A 16,693-nucleotide genomic window follows, 5' to 3' on the forward strand; every position below is an offset into this window, starting at 1 on the left:
ATACCTGAGTCAGATGCCATGCATAGCACAGAAAATAGTGACCTACTTGCCATGCAAAGAAAGGCATAGTCATACTGACCTCTGGAGCTAGATCAATGGCATGTTCAGCACATCATCTTGACAGCAAGAAGCAGAGAGTTCTAACAGATAGCAAAACATTGGTATTTGATCAGCTTGCCAAACTTTCCCCATGCCCCATGATTACATTATATGGTTCTCCAGGGTTGAACTAAGCCTTCAATCCTTTTCCTACAGGCTGTTCTCTGCACAGAATCCCCTCAGAGGAGGCCAGTGAATCACACAGTCTCTCATCATTATACTTGAGACACGTCACCTTTAGGTAGGTTTAGATGCTCCAATGGGACACCTTATCCTATTGATCTGGACAGTGATACAGAGACAGTTAATTAAAAAGTTGTGCTTTGCCCTCTACTTCCCTGCATCAAGATGAGTTACATGATAGCCTCTTGTTTCAGAGATACCTCTTCAGGGTGATCTCAGTTGTGTCACTTGAATGTATCCTGTCAGTCCTCTTTGGTAGTCCCCTCATGGGTGGGCTGAGAATAGATCTTCTGCCCCTAAGTCTGAGTGGTACCAGCTGCTGGGACAGGGCTCTAGGATACGCCCTGACAGAAAAGACATGCGACGCTGAATTTTTCCCTGAAGTAATGTATATGTCTAAGTGTTCTTTTCCTGGATGCAGGACATCTGGGGGTTTCACCATTCAGACTTCCAATTGCCTTTGTGCTGCTTGCCTTTCTCCTCGTATGCTGCTTCTCTCCCAGTAGCCAGTAGGCACTAGTCTCCTGTGGCAGCACTATGGCCAACCCTACTTAGCCAAGTTCTCTTTCCTGGAGTGCTGATTCTCAGCAAAGTTTCATTTGCAGTGTCAAAACCAGGAACTTTCAACATCCACTTGGAAAACTCTCCCAGTTTATGATAGAGAAATGATATCCCATGTGCTTTATTTCCAGGACAGGAAATGAATATCCACTGGGGACAATATGGCATAGTCACATCCTTGTCAGTCTGTGCCATGGAGTAACACAGGACATGATTGCAACCATAACTGCAACCTAGTGCAAGACAGCACTGTAATTGTTGGTGGCACAGCTCCATTGAGCAGACTGTCTTTGTTCTTGGTAAGCCACTGTAGAAGTGATAAGGGCGCGTACTGCAGTTGTTTAACAACACGAGTAACAACACCACATTACCCTGTTTATGAATTTTCTTACAGCATGAAACTACCTTGCTTCTGCTCCTGTAATTCCAACAGGAAAGCGCTCACAGAACTTCATTCCTGGTAGATACCAGCTTGATTTCCAACCTAACTTCAGACACTGGGCTTGGATGCTGTAGCAGTGTTGGGAAAGGTTGTACCACTTTCTAGCAGGGTACCTCTGAAGGCAAGACTGAATGTTAGCTAGGGTTTGAGGCATTTAAGAGAGTAAGCAATGCCACCTACTGGCATGGAAATGGAAGATTTAACTACTCCAGTGGGTGGTGTGATGGAAAGAGAGTAACAGAAATGGATGTCACTGTTCTTCAGAAGGTCTTTTGCAGCTTCATCTTCAGCTGAAATTGAGGTGGAGGCAAACAGGAGCTCTTCTCCTCACAAGTGTTATTGGCTAAGCTCTGTAGGAAACGCTTAGCAGCTAACTCACTCGCTTTCATTATTCCTTCTGGAATGAATAGTGATGAAAGCAACAACTTGACCTGGCATTGATGAGCAGCTTGCATGCCGGGGTGGTACCAGAATGTCCTCAGAAGTTGAACATGCAGTGATGATGTGAAAATACACCGTTGCCTACCAGCATTGATAGGTAAACAGGCCTTTGAGAAAGGTAAGTATCTCATACATCTTTGAAGTCCAAAGGATTAATTTCAGAAAGAGAAGTCATCGGTGGAACTTGAGGCAATGCCTCAAATACTGAATGTCTTAGTGGATGAGTAGCTGGGTAATTCTGTCCTCATAATAACACATGAATGTGGAAACATTTGCAAATAATAGGCTTTAAACACATAAAGGGAAATAACAAAGGCTGTAACTAAACTAAGGAAGTCCCCAGGACAGGATATTCTTGAGGCAACTGCCACTGTTTGTTTGGGTTCCCCTCTCTTGTTTCTAGAGGTGGAGTGCACACTGAGGTAAGTGCTTACACAGAGCATCTGTGGAGACAACTTCCAGAGTACTGACAATTTTCCAGCCCTGCTCCCTCAGTTAGTGAGGTTTCTTACCAGCAGTTTCCATAAGGAGCAACACAGGATGCCGCAGGGTGTGTCTGCAAAGCCTCCACAAGCTACAGGGAGTACAATGGCCACCAAGGAGATGCCTCCTAACTTCTCAGCAGGGGAAGCAAAATCCTGAGACCGGTGCTGGGGGTCAACATAGGGAAGGCTAGATGTGTGCCCTGGCAGGGGGAAGGAGTATCAGAGCTGGTAAGGCCCTGGGGATGAGAGACCCCCTTGGCTGCCTTGCCCTGGCCCTGAGGAAGGGCAGCTGTGGTCCCCTGCAAGCATAGTTACTGCTCTAAGCACTCGCTCAGAGCCAGTCCCGTGTCCAAGGCTGCATCCAAGAAGTGTTTTCTCCTTGGCTTGCCTTCCCTGTCCTCCCATGCCCCAGAGCAGGGATTTTTGAGTTGCACCAGTGGCACACACAGAGTATGTATGTGTGCATATGACCAGAATGGGTCTTCCTGGAGGTGATGGTGATCACACTTGTGACACTGGCCAAATGAGACAAAGCTGATGGGTTTTTCCCAGCACTGTGAGAGAGAAGGAACATTGTGGTAGTAGAAGTGCAGTAAAGCGTAGGGCCAGCCTCCGGCATTTCAGGAGCCTCCAACCCAGCCTTCCTTCCCAGCATCTGCTCCTCCTTGTAGTAGTGTAGAGCTTAGCATGTCATACATCTCAGCCTCCTCCTGCAGTCCTACCTCTGGTTTGTAGCAACACAGCTGAGTGAAAGTATACAGGTATCCAGATGGTCTTGAATGCAAGAAAATGTGTTGGGCTCACAAAAGGGGCTACGTGCTATCGTATTTGCCATCTCCCACGAGATGCTGCTCCATGCCCTCCTGCCTTTTGGCAATGAGGAACCTTTGTTGGAATAAATATCATCAGAGATAAGAAACTTTTGTCCCAGTAAACATCATCAGAGAGGTCTAGAACAGCTGGACTAAAGCAGCAGCCAGTGCTGAGGTATTACCACCTCCAAATGTGAAGTCTCTCTCTCTAAAATGTTTCCATATGGTGGGCACTGAGAGCCTACAGCCTGAATGCCAGTGCTGGTGAAACACTGGTCACGTGTCTTGCAGGTCTGCTTCACCTTTCATGTTATCTTTCCCGCACACTGTCTTTGCCCTATTTTTGTGGCTGGCCAATAGCATTGATTGGAAAAATACAGTAAAGGCACTGCTATGTTCTTTGTGTTGCATTAAGGACATTCATAAAGAAGCATCAGCCCTGCAGCATCTTGCTAACACTTTCTGGCATCCACATGTAGCAGAGACATTACAAGGAGGGCATCAGAAGCACACATAGCAAAGAAAGGTGCTGAGCAGTGGTGAAGGGGTACCACCAGACAGCAAAGCAGAGCAGGAAGCAGGGCATGAGACCCAAGCCAGTGTGTGCATCGGACTGCAGGTGTCACTTCTGAGCCCTGTCCTGCAAAACCAGGGACAGAATCCGACCTTGATTGTTCACAGTTGCACATTTTCCTCTACCAGGGCCCTAGTTGGATCCTACCCTCTGTGTCCCTGTGTTTTTTTTTTCTGCTTGTCCCTAGTATGAGGAGTCAACACTTCACACCTGAGCTGTGAAGTGAGAATAGTCCCAAGGAGCAAAAGGACAGAACAGAGCAGAGAGTCACCAGTGACTACAAAGCCAGAATAAAATATACATGCGGTCACATCAGTTTACACAGCAGTGTATTCACATCATACTACCACTACAATCTAATAGGCTGAAGTAGCTGCGCGAGAGGTTCAATTAGAAGCATACAGATAAACTGGTACTGATGAACTCCCTGTCCAACTCTTACTAACACTTTGTGATGCCAAATCCTGCCCAAGTCAATAAATTAGGAGAGATTACAACTAATTGCTGCTTAAATAGCTGAGATTGAACATGTTCCATAGATGCGTTCACCCTCTCCCCTGCCACCTGTTTTTGGAATTATTAGCTGCAAAAGAGAAAATAAACCCAGAAACATCTGAAAGAGTACAAGTTACAGCTTTGCTAAGATTATGACATGTTATACTGGCCTCAAAAGACATTGAGGCATGGAATCTGTAACAATTTTGCTTTGGCCAGTGCTAAAATTGCACCGAAGCCAACGAAGCTGAAGTTATTCAAAATCAATGCCGGTAAAGCATTGTAATGAACTATTTTCTCTGAGACAGAAAGTGGATTTAGGCAGTGACTCGGAAGAGACTGGTTCACCTTCCTCCTCTGTTATGTATTTCCTGCATGATCTAACACTCCAGGACATAACAGAAAGTGCACCTCACAGCCTGGTTGTTTTAGTGCAACTTCAGGTGCATTGGTGTTGTTTACTGAATAGTGAGTCCACTGATGAAATACAGATGCACTGTTTCATTTCATGTGTGTTAGCTGCTTTTGATGAGATGGATCAAGCAGCTGACTTCCACAATATTGTAAGCTCCCTAAACAAACACTATCAGATATAGACTGTAGGATAGCAAGGTGTTTGCCTATTGCCACAGAGAGAACTAAGCTAGTGCCATACAGGAAAATCCTCTAACTGACACCTCCCTGGGCAGTAGAGACAATACTGCATCTGAGAAGCAGCCAAGAGCTCTCCCTGGACACAGTAAGAGGGGCAGAGCGACCCCCATTTCTCTGCCCATGCTGCAGCCTACCAGGGCTGTTGTTCCACTGAGCTACTGCGGGGCTCTCATAGTCACGAGCCAGGACCTAGGCGATTCACGTGTGCTGCATCTGTCCCAGGGCAGGGAATGAATCTCATCTGCATTTAGACACAGCCACGGGCATTTAAATGCCATCTGCTTCATTAGAGCGCTGTGTGGATGAACACCCAGGGCCTTCCCCAGATTTGACCTCTGCGTACCTGTCATACTTTACAGCCTCCCTCCACCAGTGAAGCCACCCATTATGTCTCCATGTTGGGCCGATGCTCATCGGTGACCCACCACCAACCTGACGAATTCACACCTCCTCTTGGGGCTGTTCCCTGTATGTTTTCTCTTGTTTTCTGTGGCAGTGTATCCCATAAAACAACAATATAACATGTGGGCTGCGAGCCCTGATTTTGGCTGGAGTCACTAGGTTCTGCTGTTAGACAGGTAATACATGACAACACAGAGCCACTCATCCCACTTTTAGAAACAGCCAAGCACGGGCTCATACTGATTGTTTCATCATATATTTCCATTGGGTTTGGGAGAAAGTTTTGGTTACAATGCAAGAACCAGCTCTTCCAACCACAGTGCTTGGGCAGAAAACAGGGAACAGTTGGTTCAACATGGAATCAGCAGAAATACCACCACCACCACCTGTTTTCATAGCCCATGGCACAAAGAAGCTGAGGGAACTCGAAGTCCACCAGGCCTTCTGAACTTAGGACACTCACCCAGAGACCACTGTGGAGTCCAGAAGGAATGCAGGGTGTGTTCTGGCTGTTAGTACCAGATACTACGAGCAGTTCCCCTACCAAGTCTCTGCAGAGAGGCAGGACAAAAGGTGTGACCTCACATCAGCCCACACAAAGGAAACCGAAGGAGTAGTATTGCATGTGAGTGTTCAGTCCTGTAAAGGTGAGTAGGGAGAGGACTAGAATGGGCTTTTGGTGCTCATCAGGGTCAGAGCAGACGCCCAACACTGAGAGAAGTGTAGGGTTTAGAAGTAACCAAAGAGCCCACGACTGCAGTGTGAAAGCATCTGTGTGGGAGAGAAAATACTGGTTCCTGAAAGGCTGTTTAATCAAGCAGAGAAAGGTGCAATGGGAACCAATGGCTATAAACTGAAGTCTGACATTTACAATGAGATTAGAGAGATTTGTAAAATAAGAGGAGAACTAGGCGTTTGGTTGGAGGTATCAAGGGTGGTATCATTAGATCCCTTCTGGGACAGCACAGCCTGGCCCTATCCACTGCACTAACATGCACACTACTGGGGCAACACGGGGAAGTCCCCAGCTGCAATGTAAAGCTAAGTGAGATAACTGCATCTGCTGACCCTGCTCACCCATGGGAGGTGAGACAGGCCAGGCTGGTCAGTACAAGAAAGCCTCCACTGGGCCATTTGAGCCTGGTAGAGGACTTTCCAGTTGTACCACGCTACCTCCCAGAGGAAAATCTTGTTTTTATCTTTCTCTATTCTTCCTTTTTTTTTTTTTTTTTCTTTTTTTAATAAACAAACTAAAAACAACAGCTCCTGGAAGCAGTGGAATCTTAGACTTTTCTTTTTCCTCATAGCTCTTACAATGCTCTCCACACCTCTGCCCTTCGGGAACCAAACCTTCATTCCCAATTCAGCCCTATAGTGTGAGAGAAGGACACCTTCAGCTAATTTACATCTAAGTGAGCATTTGTCAGAGTAAAGAATAAAGGTCTTAGTGTGCAAAATGGTTCCTGTGGCAGTACCAATCAATAATTGTTTGATGGATTGCTTGCCAGGAGTCTTTCAGGCACATCATTTCAGCTGCTAGACTTTCTGCTTGCTCACTGCTTAACAAAATAAATAGAGATGAATCATGCTATTTAACATAAAACTCCAACCCAGAATCAAAGCTGTTTAAAATGCACAGTGGTTTGCCCTGCTCCATCCTTCCTTTCCCTTTGCTCGGAAAGAATGCTAAGTCCCGGCTCTCCTGGAGCAGGCACAAGGCTTGCATGATAACCACTTCACCAAGGACGGCCCTTTCCTCTGCAATCACTGACCGCAGCCCCAACACAGGGCTTCGTTCCTCTCTGCCCCTGGAGCAGGAGCTGGCTGAGCAAGAAAGAATTGAGATGCATTCCTGCGTGGCTGATGGGAGGGTGATATTTCACATATGCCTTTCTTAGCTGCTGTGATGCAATGCACAAACTGTTCCTTCTGCTCCTGCGCCTATTGTGCTACTAATCCACGTGAAAGCTCCCACCACTGAACTGTCCCCGCCCGCAACTGCATCACACTCAGAACTACAAGCAGCAACACAGAGCCAGGTTTTCAGAAGTATTCGGCTCCTCAGTAATAACAAATGTATGTTTTGCTCTCCAAAAATTCACATTTCTATTCAGAAACATAGCTAGTGGATGATTTCTTTATCTAGCTTGGAAATAGATAATGCTTTTCTTGAAACTCTATACCGCCTACAAGGCACTAATAGCCTGGGAAAGGGTGAATAATCATAGCAGTGACTATTTTGGCCAGAGAGGAAAGCCAAACTTCATTTAGCAGTTCTGTCACCTCTCATATCTCATCAACCCCCCCCCCCACCACCACCACCCTGAAGCAAAACTGAGTCAGGTGGGCAACCTGAAGGGGGGGCAGGAGCTGTGCAGCCAGGAAAGCCAGGAGGCAAATGATGGGGAGCACAGCAGCAAAGAGGAGCTGCACTTCATGGTCCCAGGGCCAGTTACCCCAGCACTGGGGTGCTGTGAGATATTAGGGCAGCAGGAGCACACAGGACTTGGGCTCATGGGTGCACAGAGCCAGGAGCAGGTGTGTTGAGGGAAGAGACAAAGAGGATACTTGACTTCTAGCAGCTGGTGGGTTTCAGGTAGAGTACAGCTGCAAGAAAGACCAAGAGGGGCTTTGAGATTGAAGGCTCTCATTCTGCACCCCCACCCCACCATCCTCTTCCCAAAGTGCTCGAGGTAAGCACCAGGAGAGATCAGAAGGTTTGGTGCTGTTTTTGACAGTGGTACGATGGGCTATTTTTTTCCAAGTGACACACAAAGTAGATGCCCTGAAATCTTTCCAGTGGGACTTTTTCTAGCTCAGATGTGTGGGAGCTGCAGAGTGACGCTCTGTGGAACACCACTGTGGAAAGCTGGGACACACTGCGTCGAAGCACAGGGAGGTCAGGCAGCTCATCTGGCACAAGGACAGCTTAGAGTCAACAATAATAAACCCACCCAGTGCTTTGCAGAATGCCTCTAGCACTTACCAGCAAGGTCCTTCCTGGCCTTAAAGCCAGGGACTAATTCTTGCTTTCAGTACCCAAGGAAACTTCTTCATTCACAAGTTTTTGTTTTAGTTTTGGTAACTCCTTCAGTTTTCAATATCCTTCTCTCTCTTCTTCAGCTTTCTTGTAATCCAATATATCCATGGTTAATAATTGCTGTGGTAGTGAATTCTCTGAATTATACATAAAGGATTCAAAAACAATCAGAGAAGAACTTGAATATTTCATATTAGACCTAAATGTTTTATGATTGCTTGCAGAGTGAAATTAGTAAGGACACTTGGCCAATGCTGTATAATTTATGCTGTGCTTAAGCAGGAAAACTACAGAATTGGACACACAGAATGGCTGAGTTCAGTGGGGACATCTGGGTCCATCTGGCCCAATCCTGCTCCAGCAGGAACAGCTAAAGCAGGGTGCCCAAGCCCGTATCCAGGCTGCTTTTGAAGTTCTCCAAGGAGACTCCATCACCTCTCTGAGCAACCTGTGGCAGTGCTCCATCACCTTCACAGCACAGAATTGCCTTCTGATGTTCTGTGCGAACCTCCTGTTCCTCCTGTCCTGACACTGGGCACCACTGAAGAGAGCCTGGCTCCATCCTCTTTGCACCCTCCCTTCAGATATTATACATACTACTAAGATCTGAACCTTCTTTTCTTGATGCTGACAGCCCCAGCAATTTCAGCCTTTCTTCACTCCTGTGAGGAATGGAATGGAATGGAATGGAATGGAATGGAATGGAATGGAATGGAATGGAATGGAATGGAATGGAATGGGATGGAATGGGATGGAATGGGATGGAATGGGAGGGGATGGGAGGGGATGGGAGGGGATGGGAGGGGATGGGATGGGATGGAATGGAATGGGATGGAATGGAATGGAATGGAATGGAATGGAATGGAATGGAATGGAATGGAATGGAATGGAATGGAATGGAATGGAATGGAATGGAATGGAAGAGGTGCTCCATTCCTTCATCTACTCAACGACCCTCTGCTGGACCCTCTCTTGTAGAGGCCCCATCTCTCTCTTGTAGTGGCCCCAAAACTTCAAGTGTTAACTACAGCAATTTAGAAAAAATTCTGTGATGTTATTTAATATTGGGTAGGTGAATGTTTCTATTAAATAAGGGGTATCCTGCATCTTAATTTGCAGTACTATCCTTCCAAGCTCACTGAAAGAGCAGAACTTCCATTCTTTGTTTTGTAGTTGTGCTTTCCTCCTGTCAGCTGGCAGGATGAAGGCTACAGAACAGGGCAGCACCGACCTCGGCCCTCAATCCAAGCTACTGCTGTTTTTGTTTATTGTGCATAATAACAGTTTTATAGAACAGTAAACAATAACTATCTGACTGTGGGCAAAACGATCACAGTGCGCCTGTTTCTTTGTCTTCCTTTATCTGCCTGTTCTGTTTTGTCTGCTAATGTTTTTGCTCTGCAGCCAGACGCTGCATCCTGAGTCTACTGCAAAAAGCCCAATAAAGCACTTACCTCTGAATTTCAGCTTGAGTATAAATCTTCTGAGAGCAAATGGATCGACACAATAGTGTGAAACCATGGGGGGCTTGCATATTGCTTAGCATAACAGTACTTTGAACTGGGGTGACTACTGCAATGCAATTGACCACTAATAAATCTGTCTGAACATTAACAGGGGTTATCACATAAGAGAGGTGCCAATATGCTAGAGGTGTTAGCCACAATTGCAGTAATCCAGTCAGTTGTGAAGTCTTCTCTGCTGGCAATTCAGAACTAAACAAACTGAGAGCAACAATGAAGAGTTGTTCATGGGAGAGATGGGATGATCTTCTTAAAGGAGGTAAAGCTGCCAAAGTACTTGAAGCAGCTACGAGAGGAGAGTGACCCTGGAGTGGGAGATGGGAATTCACCTCGTGTATGTGCTCACTGATTCCCAGGTGAGCCAATTACTTGGTCTTTTTCTGCTTCATTTCTGCCCAGAGGACAACGGCATGGAGAGAAGATAGAATATGATGCAACCAGAGCAATCTAAGTAGTGAGGGGCACAGACCACACGCTAACACAGGTTAGAAGGGATCCATAAGGATCATCAAGTCCAACCCCTGGCTCCGCACAGGACCACCCCAAATCCAACACCTGTGTCTGAGAGCAGCGTCCAAACACTCCAAGAACTCCAGCAACTCAGGGCCCTCAGGGCCGTGCCCACTGCCCTGTACATCCCGTTCCATGCCCACTGCCCTCTGGCGCAGCCCCTTTCCCTGACCCCCAGCTGCCCCTCCCCTGACACAGCTCCATGCCATTCCCTCGGGCCCTGTCGCTGTCACACAGAGCAGAGCTCAGCGCTGCCCTCCGCTCCCTGTGAGGAGCTGCAGCCGCCATGAGGGCTCCCCTCAGCTCCTCTGCTCTGTGCTGAGCACCTTGAGGGACCACAGCATCCCCACACACCGTGCCCTCAGACCCTTCCCCATCTTTGTAGCCCTCTTTTGGATGCACTCTCATAGTTTTTATGTCTGAAGTACAAAGGCTGAGCAGAATCTATCATGGAAATAACTGTTTTGCATTAGTCATTTGGAAAGCCTTATCCAGTAGGTGTCACAGCTGAGACAGGCTGCATAGAGGGATTTTGACCTCTGACTGTAGATACGGCTGTTTTCTTTTAAGGCGATCACTGATTTTTCTACAAGTCTGCTATTACAGAAACCTGAAAGACCTGAACTATCTTTCAGAGAAGACCTCTGAGATCCCAGATAGGAGCTCCACACACGGTGAGCAGGGGTAGCTGTCTCTGCCCTTGAAGAGACTGAATCTCTGCAGGAGCAAATAGTACAAAGCCCACGGGCCAGTAAGAGAGAGGCACGGCACAGGAAAAAGTGTTTACTGGGAAGTCACGTGGAAAGATGGGAAGAAGGAACAAAGGATGACAAACTACAGCTAGAGAATGCTACAGATAACACAAGCAGCCAAACAAATGCAGTGTTTTCTCACACCCATCACAACCCAAACAAAAACAACAATAACCATCAACTATGGCAGCCTTTCGTCATTCAAAGTGGAACAGTCCAAGGGCTGTAGAAACCTACAGGGACACTTGGTGTATCTGCTGGGGAAATGCGGAATAAATACTGCACTGCAACGGAAGGACCTGAATGGATAAGTGGGGTTGGTCCCTAGGCAAAATCAGGATTCTAAGGCATGGAATGGCAAGCCTGGAAAGCTTACTGCAGAGAGCTGGGTTAGGATTTGCAGGATTTCTTCTCTTTTTTTTTTTTTTTTTGTTGTTGTTGTTGTTGTTGTTTAAAGTCTTCTTTTTTTTCCTTTATTTTAAACCATTGAGAAGAGAGGCAGATAAGACAAAATTTACAGGGGACGTTTTCTAGGTTTGGCACCCCAGCAAATTTGCATTTCATGGCCCACAGAGCTCAGCTCTCAGCCGGTGAAAGCCAAGGACGTGCCCTCTGCCTTTAGCATCCAAGCCATCTCTCCCTGGCCTCGCCAGAGCCAGGGTCAGTTGCTACACCTGTGGTTTTGGCAGTCAGATTTTTTTCAAGCCTAACTCCTTGAAGCTTGAATTGAGTCAAATGGATATTTAAACCCCCCCAAATTCACAGAAACAGCCTTGGTGAGTCAGAAGGAAAGGACTGCTCCTTTGATTGATCACATCTGTGACTCAAAGCCAAGTACGCATTCGAACAAGTTAAACCATCTCCAGGGCTCATAAAACATTGTGCCAGGCCCTTTGTGTTTTCCATTAAAGCCATGCCAGTTACTGAAAGCCTTGCGGTTTGCAAATCATGGGGATTAATATTTATTACTGTTGAATGTACATGGTCGAGGCCCCTGCCCTGGAGAGTTTGCATTTAAATAGTACAGGAAGAACTGGCACACGCACTCAGCCTTGGCCTTTGTCTGCTCCTAGCGAAGCTAGAGGTGAAGCCCTTCTGGCTCCCAGGCACACAGCAGATTAGGCTGGAGTGGGCTGGAGCCTGTGCTTCCAAATAGCTCTTGCCTGGGCACCCTCTGAAATCCAGAGTGGACAAGCCCCAAACTGCATGATTGGCGTATGTCCCCTGGAGGACATCTGCATCTCCTACTGCTTGGCAAGGAGGCCCTGTCAGTCAGACTACACTCTGAGCTAAACATCAAGAGACATCTGATGAATCATGAGCACAGCAAGAGCCCAGAGGGCTGTAAAATACCTCTAGGGACTTGTTTGTGCCAGATCTCTTAGAAAGTTCAAGAGGAATTAGCTAAAGATGCGAATCAAATTGCTGTGGGGAACGTGCTCAGATTTTAAAAGAGACTCTTGCAGGATTCAGCATGCTGCACTCCAGAAGCCTGACTGCATGGGGGCCATCTGAATCAGAGTGCCAAAATGTTTGATGCAGTACATCCCGTGCATTTTAATGCAGTTACCTTCCTTCAGATGCAGCTATCCAGCCAAGCCCTTTGTGGTGGCATCATCTGCCACATGGAAGTGAAGGGACTTTGAATTACAGTAGAGCTCCATCATTGTGCTCCTGAAAAGAGAGAGCATCCATGTGATGCATGCTGCGGTCACAGAGGCTTCATCAATTCATCTTACCTTTCTGATGGTGTGCAAACAACCCCTAAGAGAAACGATAAAATAACAAACAAAAGGTTAGTGAACATGCAAGCCAATCTAAACCAAGGGATCCCACCTTGTCAGATAGAACGACATTCTGGGAACAGTGCAAAGGTCCCCAGTCTACACACACAACACTGTGGAAATGCCATGGCCGTGAGACTCAAGCAGCAGACGGGCTGATGTCTGAAATTCCCCAGCACCAGTGTTTCCTGGGCGGCTGCCTGTGGTGACAGAGCTCAGGGCCTTCATTGACAGAGCAACCAGGGAGGCTGAAGCTGGAGCACATTCTTTCATGTCCAGATGGGCCACTGGAAGAACAGAGTCCCATCCACCTGTAAGAATTTCCTTTGTATTGCTGTAGTCCAACGTTTTGGGTGTCTCCTGCAGTATTATTGCACTCAGAGGTTTACCTGCCTACCTGCTGGTGAGGGTTATTTACCACCAGCAGCTGCTGCTCTGGATTCACCAATCTTCTCAGCTCCAACATCAGTGGTTCAAGACTCGAAGCAGAGCCAATGAGGGATGGTCAGAAAACAAGCCTAAAAGGAATTCGGAGGGAGGGAGGGGAAAAAAAAAAGAAAAAAGAAAAAAGAAAAAAAAAGCAGCAGCAAACGAAAACAAGGCCCTCTGAGGTTGCACTGTACCAGGTCCCCACCGTCTGCCTACGTTTTGCCCACACACCGTTTAATCAGCGCGCCAGGGAGCCTGGCTCCCTGCCAACAGGAATGTGGATTCTGACAATTTGTCTAAAGTGCAGTCAGAAATTGCAGCTAAACAGAAAGAGCACTTCTTTCTCGGTGGGCTTTTTTTTTTTTTTTTTTTTTTTCCGTGGTGTGTTTTTTTTTTTTTTAATTTTCCCCAGAAACAATTACAACCTCTAACTGCCACCCACACCTCAGTTGCCTGAGAAACGCAGCGTGGGTACGGCAGCGGTAGCAGAGATTCGGGTTTTGCACCACGGTTGCTATCATTGGCTAGCTGTGAGGCCCCCACAAAACCATCCCAGCAGGATGCTTCAGCCCAGACAGGGAGAGCACTGCCACCCCAGGCACAGCCCGCTTTGAGAGCGTTCCGTAGCAAGCATCACTCTGGGAGAAGCCAGGGGTGCAATTATTGGTGTCTGCATTACTCCGGTAATTACTGTCGCTCCATCCACCCCAGTCTCAGTACTTCGTGTTCCAGCACAGTACAGCTCTGGATGGGATGGAGAGCAGCATGCACTGAGACGTGGGTATCACACGTGCTTTTGTCTCATCAGGAATGCTCTCCACACCTGCCATCACAGCAGTGCCCCAGTCATCACCTTATCCAATCTACTTCCCAAGTGACAGGGCACACACCTGTTCTGGGGGTTGTATCCACCACAAGTTTCTAGAGACATGCATCCTTGCTAACAGGCCGTGGCTGGAATTCACCTGAAAAGACAAAGTGCTGTTCTTTAACACTGGACATGTGGGCAGAAGGGTGAAGTTTGCTCAAACCAATTAAAAATATTCCCCTTCTCAAAGAGGGGATGGAACGTCTCTGCTGAGCACTTCTGAGCTCAGAGTCAAAGGGTGAGGTGGATGGACAGGGGGATGATTTATGCCTGACAAAGACTTTTCCTTCAGGGAAGAAAAAAACACAAACACAAACCTCACATATTTTTTTCTTTTGAACAATCCCTGCACAGTGATACAGGGGGAAGTTTGCTTTCTGTGAGTTTTTGTTTCCTTGCTTTTCCCAACAAAGGCATTCCACATCCAGCAGACAGCACACAGACCCAGGGATGCTGCTGTCTTCCAAGCTACAAAGCACAGAAAGGAGTATTTATCTTGGCTACCTCTGAGCAGTCTTCTCTGAAGGCCAGCACACAGCACCCTCTCCTGACCTCATGGCAGCTCTGACAGTGTTCAGATCTCCCCTGTGCACAGTGGGGGAACATGAACTTTTTGCCAAAAGACAAAGGAAGGTGTTAGGCAACCTTCATAGGTGGCTGCTCCTTTCTTATTAATGGATTGCTTTTGCCAAGTGATAGATAGATCTGTATGCAGTTCACTTGCCTCCCATGCTATTTCTTCACACTCTTGCTCAGTTTTCTCCTTGCTTTCGGCTTTCAAACCATTCCTTGTTGCTCTCCCCTACTGCAAACCCTCCCTGCCATTTTTTTCTGCAGAGCTTCCTATCCCTGATGCTATATTCTGCAGTCTTCTGCAGTTTTCCAGCCATCTGTACAATACATTTCACCTACATTTCAAGACTGCACAGATGAAGACCCACCAGTGCCTTCATATGTGCAGGCAAGCAGTGTTTGTTCTTAGAGAAAACACAATGCTTCTGCACTATAGAAGTCTGTCCTTGAGATTTTAACTCAGAACTTGATTTCTCAAAATGTCCTTTTACTGTCATTTTTGCATTCCCAGTATTCATCCTTTTTAGTTTGTGGCCACTGGCAGAGCTCCTGCATAATTCAAATATTTCCAAATATTCTTACAAACATCTTTTTAATTGTCTGAGTCATTAAACTTGCAGGGGCTGGACTGAGTTTACACTAGATGGGAACTGTTCTGGAGCCTTTCTCCCCATTCAGCTTATTTCAGGAACCAACTCAAACCACTACGAAGGAACTGGTCAAGCTAGTAAATAACGAACATACCAATTACCCAATAAACACAAAACTCTCACTTGTCTACAGTTATACTATTTTCTACGCTATTACACAGTTACAGAGCTGTTAATCAGTACTTTTACATACTATGCGTCACACAGAGCTACCGCTCAGTTACAAATCCACCACCTTTCCCTCTCCACATGACCTGTAACCAGGGTGCAAATCTATCCCTCTGCACCCCACACCAATCTTTTCAGACACAGACCCGATGGAGAGTCATTGGGTCGTCGCACAGGAACTGCCTCTGGCTTGGTTCTGTAAGTCAGCAGCACTATCGTTTGTAGGCACAGGCACCCCTCCCTTCAGAATATTCCCCCATCCTTTGTTCTTCACCTGATTTTCTACCTTATCCGTCACTCTTTCTGTTTCTGGAACAACATTTTTGCCTCCTTCATACCTTCCATTCTCTGCTTCAGGTGCTCTGTAAGGCTGGTATTACTTGCCCATGGCTGGCCCAGTTCTGCTACATCTGTATGTAAGCATGTTTTTTCCAAAGTTCCTACTGGGGCAACGCCAGCTTCACACAGTACTGCCGATACACTGCTTTGTGCACAGGGGACCCTGCAGTTTTCCACTGTTTACCTCAGATCCTCTCTAAGAAGAATCGGTGTGCTTTAGATGATCTACAAAAGAAAGATCCACATCATCTATGTACCCTATCCACCCAAAAATTAGCTGTGGAATGGTGACCAGAAGAGACACCCTGTAACAAATATGATCATTAGAGCAATCCCAGAGTGGTGGCAATCTGTTGTGTAGTAGTTCATCTTTTCTAGCACGGCCCAATTTTAGGGAGAAATGATTAGTATGGTGGGTGGTATAATTTCTTCTGAAAAACATCTGTTTAGCGGCAAACATAGAAAGACAGAGCAGGAAAATGCGATGACACAACAGATGAAAACCTGGGTCATCACCATATCATTCTCTTTATAATGTTCCGGCCTCTTAAAAGCCTCCAGTTATTTTTGCCCTTGCCTTGCCATTTAGGAGGCCACTGCAGCACATCGGTACTTTGCTATGTTAAGAACTCTTCCAATTTCAAATCTAGAGATATCCACGTCAACTTTAGACCTATTTGTGCTTTACTTTGGGGTGAAGTCATTCTCTCATGCTAGACTATTTATAAATAGTCAAAGACATCTGTAGCTTCTGTGGACTGTGGAGATTTCAGCTGTATGTATAACCTTCTGGGTTCACTTGATAGTTTTATTACTTACTTGGAAATGTAAACTGAAAATGAAAAACGAATAAAGAGAATGTGCTCAGCGTTGACTTTGTCAACTAGGAAGACAAAATAGGAAAAGATG

General features: G+C 46.5%; 1 protein-coding gene across 15 annotated transcripts in view; it reads right to left on the reverse strand.

Moving 5' to 3' along the window:
• The window catches only part of PSD3 (pleckstrin and Sec7 domain containing 3), a 151,792-nt gene that overhangs the window by 18,324 nt on the left and 116,775 nt on the right, over positions 1 to 16,693 (reverse strand). For 6 of the 15 annotated variants that reach the window (XM_040655813.2, XM_040655814.2, XM_040655812.2 and 3 more), the window contains 2 exons: positions 14,077 to 14,151; positions 12,544 to 13,275 (listed from right to left, as the gene is read on the reverse strand). In XM_040655813.2, the coding sequence (XP_040511747.1) occupies positions 13,231 to 13,275; positions 14,077 to 14,151 (120 nt within the window). In that variant the 3' untranslated portion in view covers positions 12,544 to 13,230. Of the gene's footprint in view, positions 1 to 8,134; positions 14,152 to 16,693 lie in introns of all 15 variants that reach the window. The other 9 variants (XM_040655815.2, XM_040655810.2, XM_040655808.2 and 6 more) reach the window with 7 other exon arrangements.

This window comes from Gallus gallus, chromosome Z (assembly GCF_016699485.2).
Source record: "Gallus gallus isolate bGalGal1 chromosome Z, bGalGal1.mat.broiler.GRCg7b, whole genome shotgun sequence".
Taxonomy (NCBI): Eukaryota; Metazoa; Chordata; class Aves; order Galliformes; family Phasianidae; genus Gallus; species Gallus gallus.